Genomic DNA, 25223 nt, shown 5'->3' with positions numbered 1-25223 from the left:
GTATAATAAAAATCACCCTTCATTTTAATGCAAAATAAGAAATTCAAAATGAAGAAAAATTAAATAGCAGCATAAGAATTTCAAGAAGACAAATCCAATAAAGGCAAGCTGCATTCTTTTATCCTGTTCATGAATGTGACCTCAGATGTATTTTTAAGCATGCTTTCAAATATATTTTTCACATTATGATGTGAAATTTCGATTTTCAGATGCTTTTGACAGAATTTTAATAAAACAACAAGATGTCACGTATCACTAAAGCAATGATAACAGTGAGATCATCCAACAAAGTATTTATCGATTTTTCTCAAATGTCGCCAGACTTTTTCCCATTTTGAGTGTCTCCAGGCAAAAATTCTTTTATGTTGGCGTGCTTAAAACAAGCTGTACGACACGCATTTCCTTAACAACGTATGATTTCTGGCTGTGTGATAAAATGGCCGATTTGTAATGCGTCGCCCGTTGCAGTTATTGTCTATTTTTTAATTTTTAATTTTTTTTTTATCGAGGAGACATCTTTTTACTTTGCCTTAATGATTTCTGCATTTGTCGAAATCTGTAATATTGAACAAACTTTTAATTTATTAACTCACCTAATTTATTTTTTTATCAAGGAATTGAAGTTAATTTACTTTCTTAATTATTAATTTATTTTGTATATGTTTAATTAAGAGCTTCGATTATTTCAAGTTTAAGAAATGAACATAGTATTATATATCAATCTGACAAAAGATAATATTAATAATAGACTGACAATTAAATGAAATAAAAATCTATTTACAGTATTTTGGTATTTATTGATTTGTTTTTTATTTGCACTACAGGAAAGAGTTTATTATCAAATTCTTTGGAAATTGGGAAAATTTTAAAATAATTTCATTTGAAAATTTTCCTAATTTCCGGGAAAATTATAATTTGATTTTTTAAAACTTTTTATGATTGTTAAAATAAGTGATAATTTGTAGCTGTTTATAAAAATCAAATAAAGTTCCAACTACGGTATAATTTCTGAAATAATAATCGTTTCTTAAAACGGAGGAAATAGTAACTTTTAAATAAGTTTGCTTTCTAGAAATAATATTTTTATACTTTCTCTTATACGAATTATAGAGAAATTGCTGTAATCATCAGAAAATTCGATCTCTATATTTTGATGGAACTGTCTCCCCGTCTGTCTGTTATAAATATGATAGCTCAAAAACGTTTTGTATATAGAGGAAATTTGGTATAAGAAATTTGATCCAAACATGCTAAAAGAAAGTACGTTCTGTCTTGCTGTTCAAGTATAAGTGAACTCAATAAATAAAAATGGATATGTACCTCAAGTATTTTACCAAGATCAAATGACGAGGAAGATAACTGAGCAGGAAACTCCATCCCCAAACATTAATAGTAGGGAATTTAACTTAAACGTACCTATTTGACATGTACAGATCCCACGTCCATAGTGGACCCTTGATGAATCGGACCACGATTCTATGATTTTTCGACACTGCAGTCGAAACTCCGCCTCCAGAACAGAATGGGAGATATCTTTTTTGTGAGAGAGAGGCTAGCAATGATTTCTTTTTTTTAAAAATCAAAATATAGTGAACAAATTCAGTAGAATACCATTTAAATTAATATTTGAATTTTTCTTGTTTTTGTTTGTTTCAGCAAACGAATCAATCCGGCGCACGTGTACAAAAAACATCCGCATCAATCTGTTCATGGTGGACCATGTTTGCATGTATGAGGGCCACAAGACCGGTCACATGTGCTTCTGCGAAGGTGACCAATGTAATGTGGGACCAAGCATCAGACCACCACCTTACTTCAAGGCTATTCTGCTGATTTTCGCATGCGCAGTGGCATTACGAGGATGGATAACGGGTCACACGCTTCTCTGATGAACAGAAAAACTGAACGCTAATTCTAATTGATGAACTCTTTATCCTAACTTGAATTGGATTCTCTTGCACCAGTTTTTCTTAAAAATGGAATGCATTCCTGCCATAGAAATTGAAATTTTTATGATATAAGCCAGATCGCAGCAAGGAAAATAATTGCTATTCTTTACTAAGAGGTGCACGGCGATATTAAGCCATGTCTATGTATACACTTTTGGATAATTATTAATGAAGCATAAAATATATCTGTTTTAAACTTAAAAAGAGAATCTTGAAAGCTCGCTCGCTGAGGCTATAATTGATAGATATTAGTACTGTTGATTAGACGAAAAATAGTTTAAAAAATTGACCATGAAATCGAAAATTTCTTGGCAAGGTAAAACTTTAAAAAGGAAGAAAAAAAAAATAATGAATGAATTCAGATGGAAAGAAATATCTAATATTTGATTGTATAAACAAATCTCGTTAATATTAATCCAACCTGTTTTGAAAAAATTAGAATAATGGATGCATTTGATAATCTTAAGTATATCAATCTTTAATGACGATTCAGGGATAAATTAAATAATTAAACAAAAAATTATATTTTATATTTTAAGGTCTTTTAAATAAAAGTGCCTAATTCAATATTCTAAAATTAAATTGAAAACTATTAAATATACGAACATTTATTTTACTCTCTTTACATTATGGCTATTTTTGCTAATATACGATATCATTTGTATTTTAGAAATTCAAACGAAATATATTCCAATAATTTTCTGTCAATTCTTAAAACAGAATAATTTATTTTTATTATGCTTAAATTCATTTCCTGAAAAAAAAATTAAATTTCTATGTTGTTTTTATTTACTATATGCCATTCTTGCTTTTGTAACGTCATAAAAGGTTATAAAAAGATGTAGATGGCGTATTAGGACGCACAATCTCACCATATTTGCATCCAAAGTTTAATTTTTACAATGAAACTAATTTATTTCTACTTCAGTGTTTTATATCTTCAGTATTTATTTTTAATTTTCAAAAAGTTAAAATAATTGCTCCTTTATGTTTACTAAATATTTATTATTTATCTTTTCATTATCCATATCTCTTCCTACTTTACCAGCATATTTACTGAAAAATACAGACAACAGTTTATAAATATTATTAAAACTTTGTGTAAAATATTATTTTATTAAATAGTGTTAAAAATAGTTATTGATATACCATATGAAAGGAACGAATTAAATGATAAGGAAGAAATCTGTATTAATTTTTTAAATAGTTGATAAGGAGTCATTAAATTATATTAATGTTAGGTTTGAAATCGTTATTTACATATGTTATCATTATTTATGTATTAATTTTTTAAAATCTAATTTTGCATATAAATTTTTATTTTTAAATTGAATAAGCATTATTATCTTGATTCCTGTGCACATTTCATTTTAAAGTTTAGGAGCATATAGTAGCATTTTGTACATACATATTTCAATGTAATGCATGTACTTATTTATTTATGTATTATTTTTTAAAACTAATTTTGCATACAAATTATTACTTTTAATCTGAATAAGCATTATTATCTTGATTTCTGTACACATTTCCTTTTCAAGTTTCATTACTTGCATTCTGTGATAATTTGCATTTTTTATAAAAATCCAACTTCTTACTGTGAAATTTTTATTTTCAATTTATTAATTTTTAAGCAATTATATTTGTTTAGCATTTTGTTAAATTCAGTATTAAGCAACAAGAAATGATGTTTTCCTTTTGTTTTATTGTTAGAATTCTCAGTTTGATTTCAAGTAATGTGAAAGTCTTCATAGCTATGAAAGGGAATAACAAATATGTATGTGTTACCGAATGCTGAAAACATTTGAAATATTTTTTAGGAATTGGAAGAAGATAAATTATATCGTATCATATTATATGAAATTAAAATAAAGCATGTGTTTCGTGATTTGTTTAAACAGAAGAAAAACTGGTGCACGCGATGTTGAATATCACTGAGACAGATAACTGTTGAGTAAATCGAAACGTATATATCATCTTTGCTATGGATACTGTTTTTTAAAGATAACTTTTTATAATATTTCCTCCTTCTTTACTACAAAATCTTTTCGTCATTAAAATATTTAATGTAGTTTATAGATTGAAACGAATGCCAGTGCTTCTATAGCATATAAACTTCCAAATGAGTTTTAAAGCAAAATTATATCATGAATTTTCTATAAAAGGATTCAGCTTAAAAAGTTTATTTTATTACATCTTTTATCAGTGGTGTTTTTAATTATTAACAAGTCACCACTAATTATCAAATATAAGTCAAGAGAATATTGCTTTGAGTAAAAATGTTAGAAGGGGAGATCCTACGAAAAATTTAAAATATTACAATTTAAGGCTTGGATTTGATAATTATTGATAACTTTAAGACAACCATTGATTATTTAAAAGGAAATATAGTGGAACATGGTTATTTTGATCATTTTTTTAATGCAAACTTGCCTATAATTCTGATTTTTTTAACTTAATTTTTTTGAATTTCGGATCAACATAATGACAAGGAATTATTTATTATAAAAGTTTGTTTTAATTTGAAATTAAAATTTAAATAATAAGAAAGAAGATTTTGTTAATTATGTCGACCATAAAGTATATCCTCAGTAATTGTAATTTTATTGTTTATAATTATTTGAATTAAAAAAAATTGAAATTTTGCTTTTAATTTAAACATCAAAAAAACAATAATTTAAAAAAATTATTACAGTTAATATGTTATTTATTTAAAATATCTGAAATCATTGGATTTAAATTATAATTTTCATTTTGGCTTTTTATTGAATTTAATATGAGGCATGCAGTTCATTAAAATAACTTACTTATAAGTTGAAATGATGATTTTTAAAATCATTAAACTTAGTAGAAATAATTATAATCACTTTATTAATTAACATTTCTTGCTATTGACTATGAATTATGTATTGCTTATTAAAACGGTTTAGTAAAAAAAAGGCTTTATTAATTTGAAATTATTATTTTTTTTTTTACTTTTCTTGATTGAATTTAAGATAATTTCAATTTTTAGATTCATTGAGTTTTTATTGTGGTCTTGCCACCTACTGATTAACCATGTTCCGCTGTATATTTTCCCATAATACAACTCTATATTCCACAATTTTTTTAGTCTTAATCGTAGCCATTTTATTGCAATCTACACCTAATTTAATTAATTTAGTATACTGCATAGTTTTCTGTAAATTACTTGAAGATTAGATATTAGTCCAGTTGGAGGATTTAGATTACATAACTTTTTTTCTTGAACATAAACTTCAGAATCTCGTAGAATTTAGATCTAGCCTACTGAAATAGGAATACAAGACCAAAGTTTCTTCTTTCTAAATTTTATTTTCATACTATAAAGTAAGAAATAATAAATGAAACCACTATGAAACTGACTAATATAAAATAAAAGAATGTTGTACAGAATGTTTTTCAACGTGCTTTTCAGCGATTATTTATTTAAAATAGCTTTAAGTTTTGTGTTGACGCTTAGATAGCATTGCATTAACCAACTGTTTGTCTTGATTGAAAGCCAGTGATTATTTTCACTTGTGATTAAGACAATGTGATTAGGTTGCTGATAATTATTGTTTCTATCAGAGTTCTCAACCTGAATGTTATATCTCTCAACGTCCATTACTAAAATAAAATTAAAAATTTTTTTAAAAAAAATCAAAATTTTAAAATTTATAAGTTGCGGAATTGTCAATATGCTTTTAAAATCTATTTAACCAAGTCATTTCATAATCAAAATCCACATTTCCTAGATTTGGAAAATGATCTTTTCATATTAAAATTTAGTTTTGCAACACCCTGTTTTTCATTATTTTTATTATTGTAGAGTCAGACATCCTATAAAATTGAATTTGCTGATGTGAAAAAGGGATAAAGTATCAAAATCATAAACTTTTTAGGTACTTTGAACATCAAATACCAGCTAAATGAGGTTGAGAATTCTGATTTGCATAAAAATATTGTTTTTATACTTCTTTTAGTTCTTTTCAAAATTTAGAAATATAAGTAGATTTTAATTCCGAGGTAATTAATTAAGTAAACTGCATAGTTTTTCTTCAAATTTTTACTACCTATATATAGTTTTAGAATATTGACTGCATATTAATATTAAGTGCCAATGAAGAGAATGCAGAAAAAGTACACCGAAATGTTTACTGGTATTGTGAACGTGTTTAAGTGGTGAATGTTTCTGAGCTATAAATATACAAATAGAATCTTTCTTTTGAATAATCTATCAAAAAATGATATATAGCCTTGACATGTAATCAGCATTTATTATATATCACAATAAATTTATGATAGTTGGAATACTTAAATGAAAATAAATTTTTTTCATCTTATTTTTCCGGTGATGCTTCAATCGCAAAACTTATTTTAACTCTAAATAAATTAAGAATGATTCTCAAAATAAAATAAAGAAAACAACATCATTTCCACTCGAGGCCTTTTAAATGATCTGACCTGTACATAATTTATATATTAAATATGCAGTCAGAAACATGATATTATAATTATTTAAAAACGAGGAAAATATTTTAATTAAGAAATGAAAATATCATATTTTTATGACCATTTCTGATTAATGAGAGTAGTAATTATAATGAATAGATGCGAATGAAATAAGCAGTAAAAAATACAAAATGATGTGTATATTTGATATATTGAATTAATGCAATACTGAATAATATAGCGAAGAGGGTTTTTTATGCATTTAGCACATAAATATAGTGCATCGATAAATATTTAAGAAATTAAGTCTAATTATTATTATTTCTAACGTATAATTCATTGGCACTTTGATATAATTTTAATGTCATCTATTAAATATTATTTATTATTTTATTATCTTTTTGGAGAAATAGGCATTATAATTATGTAGGATTTATTTAATCTGACATGCATATTATTTTTGTTAAAGGTTAAAACTATGTATTCCAAATGCACAGTGTTTATTGTACATTATTTGAAAAGGAAGTCTGATGCGAGAATATATTTTATGCATTGTTTAACCTCTGTGATAAGTAGAAATGGTTGTACCAAAATGTTTGTTTAAATTACATATATGTTGATGCAAAATGAGTTTTCGTATGTACAGTACACGTTATTTTACTCGTTTTTTTAAAATAATTCCTGTTGAAAATTTTTAAAATACAATATTCATTTAATATTTCATGCCACAATAAGATAATTCTAGAATTTTAAAATTATGTGGCACATAGAAATAGCTTTGTCGTGTTATGGATTATCAATATATAATATTAATATTTAATATTTGTCCCCCAAATTTATGATGCTAAAAATAAATTTAGAAATTTACATTTATTTCAAGGTTTAATTTTGTATACAGCAATATTTTGATATTTTTACTTTAAAACAAACATTAATTTAATTTACATGATCATTGATCTTCATTTAGATTTAGTAAGGGATGATTCACTGATATGTGGGAAAGTTCATCAATTATCAAAAACGAAATTAGATAAATATCCAAGCAATTTGTGAGTGCAAGTTTGAAATTCTAAGTTCTTAGCATTTTGAATTTTCAACAGGATATATATAGATTCTTTCAATGCTACTTTGATCAGTTTATTGCCGAGGGATTTCATTCCGAACAAATGTTGCTTGCCATTAAAATAAACTTGCCATTTGCCAATTAGATGCTTAGGTTAACTCCAAGTACAAATTTTTGAGCTGCTTTTTCTAAAAAATTAAATTTGTTATTTGAACATAATTATGTAGCTTTATTTATAGGTGCTGAAAATCTGTTGTGATTCTTTTCTGATATTCCATCCTTTGACTGAAAATAGGAATGATGGACTCGAGATATTGCAGGAAAACTATTGAAAAAGTAGTTTTATTTTAATCTTTAAATGAATCCGTCTGTAGTTGCAGAGAAGGCATGGTAGCTTAAGTTTTGTTTAATCTTCTACGATATTCTTCAATTAGCTTGCTTTTTGATAACCAATAAATATCTAGAACTCAACGAATTACGGTCTTGTAGCGTCATTTTTCTTGAAATACTAGATTTTAAAGTTATAAAGCGTGAAAAAGAAATATAGATATTATTTCTCGAGTTGAGAAGTGATTCCAACTCTTCCCATTTGTCTTTCACATAATTTTAGAATCACAGCCAAATCTCCGAAGTGGGCCAGTCGAATTCGCCCGAGATGCAGTACATTTATTAGCTTTCTTTTACTGCATGATTTGCACCTGTACATATTGTGAATAAAGAATGTACATACTTTAATGAAATCAATAAAGTTTTATTTCCTCATCGAAATGCTTTTTTCATTTCTTGGATTTTTCTTTTCATAAAGTTCACTATTTTATAAAGAGTAATAACGAAATAACCATAGAATGCTAATATGCTGCATTTCAAAAAGCATAATTACGAAAATAAATAACAATGATAATTGTTTAATAGAAATATTCAAAGAAAAGATAGAATTACATTCTATTTCTTTTAAAAGTACCGACGATGAAATTTTTTCCGAAATCGCAAATGGACTTCAAAATGAAAGAAAAATATAAAATGAAATATAAATCAGATAAATATTAAGTAAAAAGTGGAAAGGGTTTTTATTTTTACAGAATTAATTATTAAACTCCTAAAACTTTGGTTCTTTTATCCTTTTAATTTTTAAAATGAATTTAATTTCAATTCATTTGTATTATTAAAAAAAACTAAAGTTTAAAAAATGTGCATTTAATTTAAATTTAAGTAAAACAGCTTTCATTTATATTTAAAAATAATGAAAAATGCAACAAATGAATTTTTCTATTTGAATAACAAGGAATTTCTTTTATTTGAGATACTGAATTTCCCAACATTGATAAAATATAAATATCCTTAGAACAAATGCATTAAATAATAATATTATTCTTTACCGAATGTTGTTCTCTTGAGAATGAAAAAGAAAAGAAACTATACCGATTAGCAACTATTTTTTTTATTTTTAGTATTAAAGGCAAATAATACTTGAACTTTGTTGTGGAATAACCTTAAGAAGTAGGAAAATAATAAAAATATGAGATAAATAGTGAAATTTAAAAAAAAAAAATGTTGAATAGTTTTTCAGATTTATAAGTGTCAAAAAGGATATTCTTTCGCCCTGATAACAAGTGGAAGAATTCAAATATTTAAATATTAATTTAAATTATAAAAAAAGAAATTCACAAATCAGAAATTAACTGTAGTAATGCAAATTATTTAATTTTTTTTATATGTTATAATGAGTAAATAATTAATTCAAATGTTAAAAAATATAAATAAGAATTATTACATCAAGGAAATATGATTTATATTCGAGATTATTTAATCTATAAATTAATATAGGTGGACAAGAATAAATTCTTAAAAATATTTTAACTGAAAAAACTAATTAATTATTAATATTTAGATAAATTATTAGCATTTAATTTTGGTTATTTACAAAGTGAGGTACCATAAGAAAAGTAATCACTAAAAGTTTAAATTAATAATTAGATGTGATTCTTTTTGAATTTTTGCAGCATTAAGAAGTTTCCTAAACGGTTTATTTCTTAAAAGAATATTGCAATTATTTTTATATCATGTTATACTTTCACAGATGAATATAAAATGATTACAATGTATATCAAAACATTTATAAGAATTACAAAATGTTTCATTAAATACCACAGCACTTAACGTATTTTTTTCTTAATTTATAAAAGTTCATTATTAAACGTTTTTCAAATAGAAACATTTCACTGTAGCATTCTTTTAATTCATAGTTTCTTCGTAAAATTATTTCACAAAATTTAAATTAATTTAATTTTATTAATAATTCATAAAGTTTCACTATTAAAGGAGCTCTATCTCCGAATTTTTCTTAAGGCGGATGTCTTCAGAACGACAGTCACATTTTGACAGCTGAACTCACTGGATTCACTTATTTTGCTTAGGCGGTTTAGTAGACCCGGATATCGCGGCTGGTAGGCGTTGGAATTGTATCTCTTAGGCTGTGAGTTAGAGCCCCGCCGGCCGAAGACTCTCCATGTGCGTGGTGGCTGGTGCGCGTATAAATCTGTCGTAGTTATAAAGTCCTCCAAGTCGATTCAATACCACTGGGGGTACTGGATAAGAGGTAATAGTTCTTGGATATACCTGCATACTTATATTTTTATAATAATAATCAGCCCTTAATCCTTTTTTTCTTTAAAATATTTACTTAATAAAAAAATCCCAGATGTAAAATTTTAAATAAATGAATTCAAAGTAATAGAAGATATACAAGAAGAAAGATTTAAAGATGACAGATTCTCCTTCAATATACATAAACATAGCAAATAAGTCACTTTTAATACTTTCCTTTATTCAAATTTTCAATTCTGTCATTAAATCATAGCTTTACTTAAAAGAATTAATCATTTTTTTAAAAATTACCATTAATAACGATGAAACAAGACAGATTAAGAATTCAAACTGCATGCGTTTAAAGTATTTTCCAAGCATATTGCTTAAAATAAACAAAATTCGAGATAACCTTAAGTTAACCTTAGTGCAACTGAAAAATAAAAGACAGATGTCCTTTTTTCTGAAACATGTCTTTATGATTTAAACATAAAGTACATAATGCTGTTGATTAGTATATTCAAATTTCTACCATAGGATGCATCAAAGGATTTGTAAAGATTTTTTTAAACATAATTTATTTTTGTTAGAAAGTTTATTTAATAAGATATATTAATTTACCACAACAATTTTAAACATTTATTTCATTAAAAAAATAAGAATAGGAAAGCCATTTTGTCAAATTTAATTCTGAATACAATAAGTTGCTTTTTTATTTTATTCAATAATGCTTTATTCGATTATGTATTCAAAATTATATAAATTCATTCTTAATACAAAATTTTGCTTCCCTGATTTTTTTGATAATATGCCAAACATTTAATGCTAATTTATTATCAATATTTCACAAATAATTTTTACGGTTCCATTTGTCCCAATCAAACTCTATTTCAACATAAATCTGTACGTGTTCCTCTAATCTTTAAGTTTGTTTTCAAAAATAATAAAATAATTTGAAGCAACATTGAAATTTGTCTTCAGTTCCATTTTAACGATTTTTTTCCCTGCTTTAGATTTCTTTTTAAAAACAGTGATGGCATCCATATCCGTAGAAATAAAAAAAATCATGTTCAGAAAGTTTTTGGCTGTTACTACATATTTTTATGATCATTTGACAGGAATTTAGAACAATGATGTTTTAGGTCTTTCTTCTTTGATTTGATGATTTTTCTATTAAAAAGTTTCAACTTATGAATTTAATTTTTTTAAAAGATGTAAAATATAATTTCATATTTTTAGAAATGCAAAACTTTTCTTTTGTTTATCGAATAATTTGATGTAAAATCAAAATTACTGTCAAAAATACTATATAATTTTTTTTATATTTGATATACATTAAAGCATAGAGGAAATCGAAATTCTCATTCAACATTAAAATTTCGAAATTTTAATTCTTTATATCTCATAAACCATATTCTCAAAATAAAAAAAATGTTTTAGGTAATTGAGCTATTTTAATCTGAAAAATGTAGAAATTTTGAAGAAATCAGGACTATTTGTTACAGTTTTTCAAAATTATTTTTTGAACAATTCATGAAAATACTTTTGGAAACACTCTTTAAAACCTACTCTACTTATTGAAGAATCATATTATATATTAAAATGGGATAATTTCTAGGAGCATTCACTCTATTGCAGAATCTCTGAAATATTATATGGAGCAGCATAGCCAAATTCGACCATCTTGCGCCATAAAAAAATCCAAACTAACTAGCTACGAACTCTGAAAAATCATTAATTTCAATCCGCATTAACTAGTTGTCTTTCAGAACTAACAATAATTCGACATCTATATTGCTTCCTTTAAATATATTTTCTTTGCAATTGTACTCTATATATCTTTCTTTTATGGTTTCTCATATCAACTTTTAAAAAAAAGCATGTGTCATAAAATTAAAACTTACCCTGATCAAGTTATTACTCTGTGACTATTAGCTTCTATGGAGTTGCTTTTTGTAAGGTAATTTTATATCTTGATGCTAGCGAGTAGTATGATACAATCCTACAGAACTTTTAAATCTGAAATCATTTATCAGAAACCTAGGCATTCTCATTATACCGACTTTCCATAGATATTTTCAAGTGCCCTGACGCAAGTAAAGAATTCAAAGGTAAGCTGCTAATAACTTATGACGGATGCTTTCGCAAGACATTTTTTTGTTATTAGCTGTAGACAATCCAAAACATTTGTGAGGAAGCCATACGAATGACAATTACAATCAAGCGACAGAAAATTGATTTTCAATCGGCATTCAATTAGTTTAAAATTTGGATTAAGCAATTTATTCCTAGTAACATCTTGAGCTTTGTCTACCCTATTCAATATTAGATATTTTATTTATAAAAAAATCCAGTTTGTCTACAACTAAATATGAAGATGGCCCCTTGCAAGCAAAACTTTTCATATTCTATGTCATATATCTTGCAGAAAATATAACATTTCTCTAGTGACACTCATTTATAGTTTTATTGTACCAAGATTAGTTTCGGAATAACAAGCGACGTTCGGATACTTTTTTCACTGAAAGTAACAGATACATTTGAGTTGAATATAAAGCGTTTCATAAGCGCTTTCCTTAAGACTCAGACAGATCGATTTTTCTATGTGTTACTGAAAAGCACGTAAAATACTCATTTTTTTGCATAGAGTATAAAATCGATTACTTCATACATTTCGTGGGCATGCTAGACAATTCTAAAAGCCAAATAAGCAAGAAATAAATATTTTCGGTAAATGACGTTTCTAATGTCACGTGGAAAAAACACTAAACGAAACAAGCAAGCGCCAAAAAATGCCTAATCTCTGTATTAGAGGTTTTTCACGTTTATCTTTTAATACTTTATATAACAAAATTTTTCATTCCCCAAAATGCTAGTGTTTACGTTTAGACACAATAAATACATATATTAAAGAAAATTATAAATGACATTAAAATAAAAAAATATGATATATTTTATAAAAGAGCAAGAAAAGAATTAACAAAATGAAACTTAAAAAAATTTTAAAAATACTAGACAAAATAAAATTTACAAAAATGAGACGTTTTTGACAAGAACACACACACACACACACACACACACACACACACACACACACACACACACACACACACACACACACACACACACACACACACACACACACACACACACACACACACACACACACACACACACACACACAGAGACAGAGAGAGAGAGAGAGAGAGAGAGAGAGAGAGAGAGAAAGATACATGCAAGTACGCAGTATGGCCCCACAGCAGAGAAAACATGATGATACGCCAGATATCTATGTGATATTTTTGTATGTTTTAATCTACAAAAATATCACATAGATATCTATAAATATACATTACATAGAAATGCATGATATTTTAATCCTATATCTTGCATTTCATGATATTTTAAGTTTTGATTCATTCGTTAATTTTAGTTAATTTTGATTGTTGATTTAATTCGCTCTACTTTTCTTCTTATTGAATGATGCTAAGGAAAAGGCAGTCTTAGAGGAGACAGACCAATAAAAGAGAACAGTAATATAAGAAAACAGTAATTTAAGTTAATCCTTTTGGAAATTTTCAGTTGATGAAGTTTCGAAATTATTTTAATTGATAATTGTTTCATCTCTTCTTTTTTTATCATCCTGATTGAAATAATCCATATTTTGTTGAATAATGTCAAATATTCGGTGTATTGCTTAAGTTTTATATATAATACCTGCTTCTCCAATATGTAATATAAGAAATTTTTTTATATATATAAGTAATAAATACGAGAAAATATAAGAAACAAGTAATAAATATAAGAGATTATACCCAATTTTGCCAAAAGTATAGTACATTTTGTAATAATGAAGAACTAAACTATTTTGACACTATTAGCATTTGCAGATTCGTTTCTCGTAGAATCAAGACAAAAACTGACATTTTTCAAAACTAAGGTGCTCTTATGAAATCTCTTATTGCGAAAATAAGGATAAGCAAATATTTTTTTTTATCTTAATACTTATATTTAACCATTTTTTCATGCTAGTAATTTCGCGGTTTTATAATCGACTTCTGTTTCTGTTATTCTATAGATATAAAATTTAATATTCTAACTCATTCTTTAATGCATTAGCGGAAAACACATTATTTTACATTTTTAGAATTTAACTATAAGTTAATCATTAATTAAATCAAATTTTGACCCTGTACAGTAGCGTCATCTAGTGATGAATTTCAGCAATAATAAATTTTAATAAGAAAATAATAAAAATAAAAATATTCTGTTGTTTGCAATACTAATAAATTGGCGTTTGTAAAAAAACTGGTTCAATTAAATTTTTATCGAAAGTAATTTTTGTTCGTTGATATGGTATTTTATATTTGTGAAGTATGCTGTTTTACACCTTCAATGATTTCACACTTTTACCTCTTTATAAAAATCTAAATTCTACAAGTACACCAAAATAATATCTTTTTTATATACTTATAAATAGGATTTTAGCAATTCAAAGTTTTTCCGAATTTCTATTAATTTGGAGATACTGGATCTCCTTTTTTGGTTTCCTATGGTAGCTCTCGATTAGATAAATTAAATAAGGAATTCTTTTGAAAGGAAGCAGCGAACACTGTTGCATATGTTTTCTGTTAATACAATTTTCATTATTACATTAAATAATTCTTTAAAATTAAGTCATAATTCAGTACTATGCAGGCAGATGAAAGGAATGAGCTATTCAGGAAGCACATAATTATTAAATTTTTAATGATTCCATTTTGTTTTCCTTTCCATTTCCTTAATTTGAAACTGTATCTTTTAGACAGGACATCATTATAAATGGATATATTTACGAGTTAGACTGACTACTAAGATTTTATTGTTATAATTTTTAAAAAAAGAAATTGAATTTTATCTAAAACACGAAAGCAATAGCTCTGAAACGAATGAATCTAATTTTTTGCACTTCTTAAAAGATTATGAAAAAAAATCTTATTGCCTTTGCGCTCTGTTAGATGAAAAAAGAAAATACTTCAACTGTACTGTTGTACGACATTTTTCCCCCCTGCTCCATTCATATATATAAAAAGTTAATAAGATTAGAGAAGAAATTTCTGTCTAATCACATTAATTAATCTTTTAAAAGAAACAGGAGTTATTTCGTGTCAAGAAGGGGTTTTGAACTAAATTTATTTATTAATATACAAGAATTTGATACAAACATTATTTTTTATATATTTTAGAAGAAAAAAACCACACACACAAAGATACAAACGAACCAACTTAGAGGATAAGATCCTAATCTCAAGCGATGCGATGTATAAATTATCTAATGCTCTTATAGGATTTTGTTGAAAGAATATAATGCAACAAACGTAAAACATTTCTAAATTTTCTAAAATGGTATTTATTTTTTCATTTCTAAGTAAACAATTATATTTGCATAATTTATATTATTAATAATTTCTGAAGACGAAATAGGCAAGTAAAAAATTAGAAAAATTAAATTCTGTTTGAAGTAAATATATTATGATAATTTAACTTTATAAATCGGAATTAATAAATTTTATTGAATTTTCTTTGAATAGAAACCCGATAAAAAGAGAATAAATACTACTATAGTTTTTATTAAAGCATACAAGATATGGTAAGGAAAAGAAGTATGCAGTGTGTTACAGAATAAACATATTTGAATTCAGATGTATTGAAATAAATTGTTTAAAATAGGAAAAGATGTAATTGAAATCAAAAGCTGAATAAATAGAATACTTTATTATTTGCAATAGATTCGAAGGTCTTAGATAATACAATACAAAGAACGGTTTTAGAAAAGATTATTATTTTTTTTAAAAAAGGGTTTAGATTATTGAAAACATTAAATTCAAAAATATATAATAGAAAATAATTGAACTGGTTCATACCTAACCATTATTGAGATAACAGAATTTTTTGATTTTTAAAGTTTATGTTTAACTGAATATAAACTCAATAAATTTATTTAAAATTAAATTGTCTTTATATAGTTTTGTGTAATCATAACGCACCACAAAAAATGAAGAATTCATAAGAAGACGAGTCTGATTCTTCTGCATACAATTACTGAATTTTAAATCTTCAATTATGGGAAATTATTAAGTAATTTAAAATGTAAAAATCACTTAAAAAATTTCAATACTACATACATTCTCTTATTATATTATGGGAATTAAAAATAATTATAATTATCTCGAATAGAATGTGTCATCTAATAAGAAAATTAAATAAATTCGTAAATCAAGAGGTAAATTAAATTTTAAGATACTAATGAAGTAAATTGTTTAAAACATTTCTTTGCTTTTAAATTTTTGGATTTATAATAAATTTCGAACAATTCATTGAATCGCGACATATAATTTTAAAAACGAGTATGTGAGAATTTTATATAAAAGCATAAGTATCAAATTTACTCAAGGATTTGTCATTTGTCTAATAATCTGATATATTTTTTCTGAGAGTACAATTAATTTTATTTTAGTTAGAGGAAAAGGAAAACTAGTAGAAAATAAATATATTGCATTTCTATATTAATAATAAAAAATTTTAGTTTTTTAAATGTCTCTTTATTTTTTTTGCGTACAGCCGACCACCCCACCACCACTGAACGTAGCTGTATCGATAGGAATGTCTCTTTATCTATGGAGAATTTAAGAACAGATCTCTGGAAATGAAGGTATCAAATTTAGCACATTCAAATTTGCAAATGTGAATCTTTATGTCTTTCAAGCTAATTTTGTTGAAATTTTAAACATTCAAAAACCTGGCAGCTTTTTTGTTTTTCTCCAATGGGGGTTTCGAATCTCTTGCCCGAAACGTAGTATTACAATGTTATAGGGTAGATTCGTTTGTCTGATCATTATTTGGTTTAGCTAGATGTGGGCCCAATGGTTATTGGATCTAGCAAAAATAAATAAATAATATCTGTCCACCTGTTTATTTTCTAGAACTTTTTTTAAAAAATTTTTCGACTTGGTACCCAGAGAATTTCGGAAAATTTACGAATATATCCATTTTCCAATTTTGAGTGAAAAATGACTCTTGAACCGTTGACTTATTAATCTGAAAATTTCAAAACAATCGGGCAAGTATTTAGTGAAATATGGAATTATTTTGTCTAACGCGATATCAGCTGCCACGCCCACTTCCAGTATTTACATCAAACATATTTCATAAAACTTTTTTTCAAATGAAATAAAAAGCAGGACAGTTGTTAGATACTGAAACGGTTAAATCAATGCTTTCGCTTTTCTTTTTGATTGATTTTCTCCTAGGCTGTTATAATCATCTTCAAAAGCACTAATTTCAATCAAATGGTCTAAAATTTTCGCAGCGCATTAACCTCTTAACCTACTCTAAAATTGGGACAATATTTGGAGCATTTTAATTCTTAAAATTATAATAATAATATAAGGGTATTTGATATATTGCTTAACTGATTTTTGCATTTGAATTTTTAACCCCTTAACCTACGATTTACGTTTGAAAAGCTTGGACCGAAAACGTAAATAAGGTGGCGCTGGCTTCTAGCCATTCCATGGTTTGGCAAATTGGTCCTAAGTTGTACTCGCACGATTTACGGAATGTAAATACTGTGTATAAGCCACAACTAGTTTAATTGAATGGGATATTTGATAGGTAATTTCAACCTGATGTAACAACTGTAATAGATATTCAAAAGAATTATAAATCTCTAAAATATAAATAAAATATAAAATAAATCGATAACATTTGTTTTTAGTTTATCGTACTAAGATTGTGTCCGTGATATTTACGTTTAAACCCGATTATCGCACTACGATGCATGACCCGTGTTATTTACGTTGGGTCTGATCATCGTAATTTGTCCGTCGTACGTGTATCGTAAGGGGTTAATATATATTTGATAACAGAACTGAAGATAATTTAATAAATATTTTATAGAAAAAATTTATCGAATAAAAAAAATATCGAAAATTTTCTATTTTTTTCTAATAATCCCTATATATGCTAATGCTCATTAAAAATATGATAATAATATATATATTAATAAAATTAATGGGTTAAGACATGCAAATGCCACATTATTGTTGAGTTAAAAAACCCCAGCTTGATATGAGCTGATTTTATTACAATTTTATTCTGTTGAAAACTTTAAAGCTGTTTATCACAATTTGCTTTTTTTCAAAGTTCTGTTTACTGCAAAATGTTAAAAGTCAATCAGATTTTATTGTAATTGCTTATAATTTTTCTACTCGCTCTTAAATACATGTTTAACAGAATTAGGGATAGGTTAGCAACAGTTTTGATTAGAATTTTTTCTAAAAATGTTCGAAATGCAAAAATCTTGTATTTCCAAAAAAATTTCACAAAATTTTGAGCGAACTTTTTTTTTCTTTCAGAAACTAATATAAATATTAAAAATCCGATACGAAATTCTGTCAAATGCATTGTAAAGTCCCTTTAAAAAAGTTTGGGGGAAAATATTGAAAATTGTACGAGAAGGAGCATTTTTAAATTAAAAAGTATTAATATTTTTTTTAAATGTAAATATCTAAATTTTTAATTTTTAAATCTGAAAAATATTTTAGAAATTTTAGTTTCTACACAATTAATAACTATCTATTATAAAAGTTGAAAAATATGTTGGAAATTGTGGAAATTTTTTTTTAGGTATCGAACCCCTTTAGCAATTTTTGTATGACCTATCACTGTATTTGCATCATGCTTTATTTGGATAATTTATTAAAATATAAACATGGGGAGTTAAATTAAAATATTATTAAAGAAAAATCATTTTTAAAACATTTTGAAATTAAAAAAAAAAATTCCAATATATTAATTACCTGTTTAGTTATCGAACAATTTTTTTTTTAATTTTAATAATTTTTAAAAAATATTAATAGACATAATTGAAAAATTACTTTTCAACGTAGTAATGAAAGTGAAATCAGTTTAAATGTTTTATGAAATTTTTAAATATCAGGTTTCAACTCAGTTTTAAGACAACAACAGAAATTTGATTGCCAATATTTACAACTCAGAAGTCTATCTAATGGTTCAGTTTTATTACTATATTATTTTGTACTTAAATTACAAGTTTGTTAAAAGTAATTCTTAACCTTCCATTGGGCGCAACTAATCTGTGAGATGAAGTCACGAGTTTTTTTTTGCACCAATAAAAAGTTAATGTGACTAATTAAAAGTTAATGAAGTTAATGTGAATTTAAAGTTACGTTATTGAGAAAAAAAGTGTTTTGGAACCATTTCCTAATTTGTTCAAATTTATCAATAAAAACAGCAAAGAAAAATTAAAATGTTATCTGAAAACCTAAATATACTCAAATGTAAGTGAAAAGTTCTGTTTAATATGTTTTTTTTTAACATACATTCAAAAATTGCATTAATTGAGTACATTAATCTCTTAGATGAATTGCGCCCGATCGTGTTAGGATTTGCATTGCGCCTGACGGAAGGTTAAGTTCAAATTCAAATTTTAAAATTTTGAATCACGTGTTTTTTTTCGAAATATTTTGCCATTTCATTTCAGTCTATTTCTTTTTTCCTTAATAATTTAGATAGGAATGGATTTTTTTTTCTTATTTTCTCCTTTGTATTGAATGAAAAGGAGTTTTAAGGATATCTTTAATAATATATTTGAAAAAACTCCCTTTTTATCTACAATCTTAAACCCCTTTTTTCAACAAATGCAATATAACGCCCTCTTTACATTATTTATTTATATGCTGTAATTAGTTTAAAACATTAGTTTCTGCCATTCACACTTGAGAATAGAACCATCTATCTAATTATATGATACCTTCTTTTCTATCTCTTAATTGTAATAGAGAAAATACCATTTAATCCAAAAGTAATTGAAAATTGCATGTGATTCGCTCATCAGTAGGAGTACCAGATATATATTTATAATTAACTGGATAACACATAAATTATTTATATAAAAATCATGTTTGATTAAATTTTTAAAATTTTTTTCATTGAATCTCATATTTTTTTAAACTGTTACTCTTTTTAAAAGCTGATATAGGAAAATAATTAGCTAATTTCTCCAGATGCTAAATGCATAAAGCATTTATGCGTTTAGCATACATAATACATTTTCATTCAGTTTATGATACTAAATTTAATAAAAAGTCAAATCTAATTTCTGTGAGCTTTTTTTTTCTTTTAATAATTTGTTTTCAATTCATTTCGAGATCTTTAGTAGGAATTCATGCTTTTAGCCTTTAAAATAAATTGAAGAACAAATTTTAAAGAACAGTTTAAATGCTATGAAATAACAGAACAGAATAATGCTATAAAATGACAAGGGCCACTGAACGCACCTAATAATATATATTTTATATAGAAATTAGAACTAAAGCTAAATTTTCATATAAAATGTTCTTAAAAAATTGCTGCTTAAAATGACAAAGCATTTTAACGTTTTAAGCAGGTTTTTTATGCTTTGTATTGGTTTGAAGCTGGCAACTTTCATTACCTATATTATGAAATTCGAATAGATCAGGTTTAAAAACGAAAGTATTAAACTGTTAACTATTCAATAATAATAGAATGTGTACGAAATTGCAACAAAGCAAGATTTTTTTTAAAAATAATGAATATATAATATTAATTTTAAATAATGAAAATATTTGTTCAATGAAATTATGGAATTGTTAAGTAAATATTCAAAACTAGAGAAAACTTAGGCTTAGGAATTGGTTGAAATTTTTATTTTTGAATTTATTGTTTTTATATTGACAGGTAGTGGATGATATGTAAGCACGAACTATATTCTGAGATAAATATATAAGATGAATTTTAGTCATTTAATTCTTGATTCCCTTTATTTTGCTAGATTTTACAAGAAGTCAAAGTTTTCTTTATTTATATTGGAAAAATTTTAAAGAATAAATTTCATCTTATAACTTTAAACGAGCAATTTTTGTATACACATAAATTTATTTCGTGTATCTCGGGAAAGGCTCTAATGATTTGGATCAAATTTTATAATTAGATAGGGTTTTAACCAAAAAAAATGCGATTTTAAAAGAAAAAAAATCATTTTTATAACTGTTAGAATAAGTATATTCAGTATATTCATCGAAATGAGGACAAAGCAGAATAGTGGTCAGAACAACATGAATGATGCGTATGATGGGGGTCTGTGATTGAAGTCGCTCTTTTCTTTTATCTTTTTCACTTATGCATTTATATTTAATATGTTTGTTTTTATGTTTTTCTATATAGGTATCTTTTCTGAAAAAACGCAATTTTATGCACAAAAAAAAAACATTTTTTTAATAAATAAATATTAGAGCCTTTTCTGTCAACTCCCATACTGACATGCCATATAGCGCCATTTCGGACCCGATATCACCATGATAAAAATTGAGAGAGAATTCAAAAATCTGATTAATGATAGATAAACAATATGTTTTTTTTTATGGCACTTGCAATGGACAAGCCCGCTGTTACGAAGACAGCGATTTAAGCCGGTGTGGGAGCGTCTCTTTTTTTATAGTAGAGCCAAATAGGACCAAGAGTACGACTTTGCTACTCAGGTATCACTCATTCGCTTACACAGCCCCTTTTTACAGGAGGGCACATTCACACATAGAACAGAGGAAGAACAACCATGCCCAAACCGGGACTCGAACCCAGGACGCCCAGATCACGGGGAAGACCCGCTACCCCTATGCCAGGACATATGGGTAGCGGGTCGCCGACAGATAAACTGTAAAATGAATACTGTAATATAAAAGATTGTTTAGAATAACATGCGAAACTAAGTGCATATAGAATTTTTTTATTTAAATAACCAATTTATATATAGGTAAGATTAAAAATTATTCATATGGAATCAAATAAGTATGTGATTCGCATCTAAATATTTTCTCCGAAAAAGCACATTAAAAAAAAAGTCTGCCCAATGGAGTTCGGTTTTCCAGATATTTTAAGATAAAAGCTTGGTATAATGAATTTAAGCATTTGTTAATTAAGCAAGCGTTCCAAGCATTTGATTATTTACTTCTGTTTAAGAATATCGCTTACCAACCGAAATTGCAAATATGTAGAAAAAGGATGTTTTGAAACGATTTACTGACAAAAGCGTCATGCTATTGAATCTTGCTTTAAAATGTGATAAACTACGACTTTAGCAGTATATTATCATGCTACGTGTCCACTATTAAATATGATTTCATAATCGATTTAATATATTGTTATGCTTATTATTTCATACATTATTCAAAGAAATTAATGCATCTTAAACTTTTTAAATTTCAGTTTTTTCTTTGTGGCTAAATATCAAATGTTAATAAATGTAAAGGTTGCATAGCAATAACTTTACTAGTATAATTATATGCAAACGTTCCAGAATTATTTTATAATTATTATTTAATATAGTGTGGTGTTTTTGATCTTTTAATTAATAATGATGAAAAATGAAATTATTATTTTTATTGCACCTATGCTGCTTCTTTTATAAAGGGAATTTGCCAGACACGCTCAACATTTAGTTTTGTTTGGAAAAGAAATATAATTTGATTGCTATACTTCTTGTAGAGATGTTTTATTTTGTCTTTTATTTAAATCTTTGAGACCTAAATTTATGGATTTTTGGAAATTTATGGATTTGTTATGTTTTTAAGCCATATATTATGAAGTATCTGTGACAATAGAAATATTTTTTTAGGAACTGAAATTAAGAGAATGACCTCTTAACCGGGGACATACATAAAAGGTTTTACTGTATTATTTATCGAACAGTAAAAGGCTATGCGATTTCCAAAACTATGTAAGAATACTTTGATCCGAGAAATACAAGAATTGATTTGATTTAAAATGTTATTATAGAATACAGATTTAAAAATAAATACAACTAATTAAAAGGTAGAGGAAATAATTTTTTAAACTGTATGATGGATCTTGTTTTTATCTTGAATATTCCGCACAAAGTTAAAATAATTTTAGATGCGGATGAAAAATTTCGATATGAATTACCTTTTTCTCCCTTTAGATGTTAAAACATGAATATATATTTTCAACTGTTAAATGAATTTAAATCTTTTAACCCTCCAGAAACTGAAAATAATATTTTTAATTGGCATTTATTATTTTTTATCGAAATAAAATATACTGTTTTATTTTTCATGTAGTGGTTGAACAAGAAGAAAAATATTTCATGTAACATTTTTTTCAGAAATTCTTCAGAAAATTTTTTCGAAGAATTGAACAACAAAGAGCCGAATGTATGAATAGGACAGAGCTAGAAAAAAAAATGAAATAAAGTAAAAAAAAAAGGCGTGTCTTTTGGCGACCAATCGAAGCGGCGTCTACGACGAGAGTGATATTTGATTGACAGATTGCCTCACTGTATTATGATGAAGGTAAGAGCAACCGAAGCCTCCAGACTGTGATACGATGCATTGAAATTCTTCGTCTAAAGCTTCAGGTTTTCAGAAGTGCATCACAAGAGGGATAAAAAAAAAGAAAGAATTTTTTTAAAAAAAATACATTTTTGCCATTTTATTTGCGCTTCGAAATTCTTTCGCCCATGTTATGTCTTCGAAAACTTAATGTCGCCCCATGCTCCAGCTAGAAAATCGTCGTGTTTGTAGCAATCGTAAAAAGCACCTGTTGCTCGTGTTATGTTTGTCTCTCGTGTGGTCCGGGGCGCAACCGTGCAGTCCGGGCCGCAGCGGGGCCCGCAGGAGAAGCATTCGAAAGTTGACCCCTCTGGTATTCAAACAGCACGTCCCAAATGTTCCAGAGAACAGTATAGGGGCTAGCGGGCCAGCCGAAGAGCGAATTAGAAGGGGCGACTCCAGATTCAAAGAATTGGTTCTCAACTATAATCCTGATATTGTCTATAAAGACAAAAAAGGAACAGGTGCCGACAGAGTCATGACACAGGTAATGTCAGTTTGTACTACAAATAATTTTGTATTAAGTTTATAAAATGTTTTGTTCCCATTTTTTTTAAAATGCATACTATTTGATAAGCAAATTTAGATCTGGATTTTATTTCATAAACTATGAATACGCGATAATTTGAAAAATTATTTTCTGCACTTTTATTGGAAGCCTTCAAAATATGGTATGAGAATCGATTGTTCACTGCCTAAAAATCATATTACTTTGCCGTTCAAATTGTAAACATGTTTACGATTTGCAGCTCAAGTAGAAAGTAATAAAGTTAAAAATTACATTCTAGAAATTGCAGTTTGTATTGAAAGTAATATCAACGTTATCGTATGTAATCATAATTTTTGATTAAAAGATCAAATGATAGAAATTTTGTTATTGAAATCAGTAATTAAGGGTATAGGTAGCAATGAATTTTAAAGATAAATATCACTTGGATACGTGTCTATATGAACTTTTACATTGTTTGAAATAAACAATATATATAAAATACTTTATCATACATTTTGAAATAAAAATAAATAACCAAATAGAATTCTAACATCTAAACATCTAATTAGAATAAATTTGTAGATCTGAGTTTAAACCTTTGACTTTCAAACGTGATCTTTGTTCCAGTAAAAAAATACTATGAAAATGCTTAGTAATATTTTCTACCTTTGCAATAAAATGATAAATAAAATTCAAACTGAGAGATGATTAACTGTAGAGTTCACAATGGTATGAAATGATTGTAATAAATATTTAAAATGTATGTTTAAATGAGAAAAACTATGAAGAAAGTTTTCTTTGTGCAAATATTTTATCAAAACGGTATTTTCAAAAGAATTTTGTGTTTTTGTCTAAGGACTTTGTATATCGCATTGAAAATCGTATTAAATATTAAATAACGCTGAGCATTTATAAAATCTTATAAGAAACACTTTGCAGCTTACGCACACACACTCAAAAAATAAAATGGCTGAAAACATTTATTTATATTTTGATTCTACTTTGAGAATTGTATCCAAGCTGAAATGATCATTCAAATATTTAGAATATTGTCTTATATAACTAAAGAAGGAATGATTTCAATTCACAAAAATAATTTAAAGGAAATAAATGATAGTGAACTGCATAGGTATTCACTTGTATTAGATATTTATTTCTATTATTATACGGAAACTTCTCTTGTTCACGTTTTGAAAGTAGCGCATTTTTGTGTCAAAATATGTCTTTAGAGAATAAAATTCGTATTAAACACATTTTCTAAT

General features: G+C 26.3%; 2 protein-coding genes across 2 annotated transcripts in view; both read left to right on the top strand.

Moving 5' to 3' along the window:
• The window catches only part of LOC129961780 (protein quiver-like), a 98863-nt gene extending 96426 nt beyond the window's left edge, over positions 1-2437 (top strand). The window contains exon 4 of the mRNA XM_056075346.1: positions 1657-2437. Within this exon, the coding sequence (XP_055931321.1) occupies positions 1657-1889 (233 nt within the window). The 3' untranslated portion in view covers positions 1890-2437. The remainder of the gene's footprint in view (positions 1-1656) is intronic.
• A 21001-nt stretch (positions 2438-23438) lies between these two features.
• Positions 23439-25223, top strand: part of LOC129960999 (desert hedgehog protein A-like) — a 56536-nt gene continuing 54751 nt past the window's right edge. The window contains exon 1 of the mRNA XM_056074792.1: positions 23439-23958. Within this exon, the coding sequence (XP_055930767.1) occupies positions 23632-23958 (327 nt within the window). The 5' untranslated portion in view covers positions 23439-23631. The remainder of the gene's footprint in view (positions 23959-25223) is intronic.

The sequence above is a fragment of the Argiope bruennichi genome, chromosome 2, assembly GCF_947563725.1.
Source record: "Argiope bruennichi chromosome 2, qqArgBrue1.1, whole genome shotgun sequence".
Lineage (NCBI taxonomy): Eukaryota > Metazoa > Arthropoda > Arachnida > Araneae > Araneidae > Argiope > Argiope bruennichi.
This window is presented reverse-complemented; position numbering and strand designations above follow the sequence as displayed.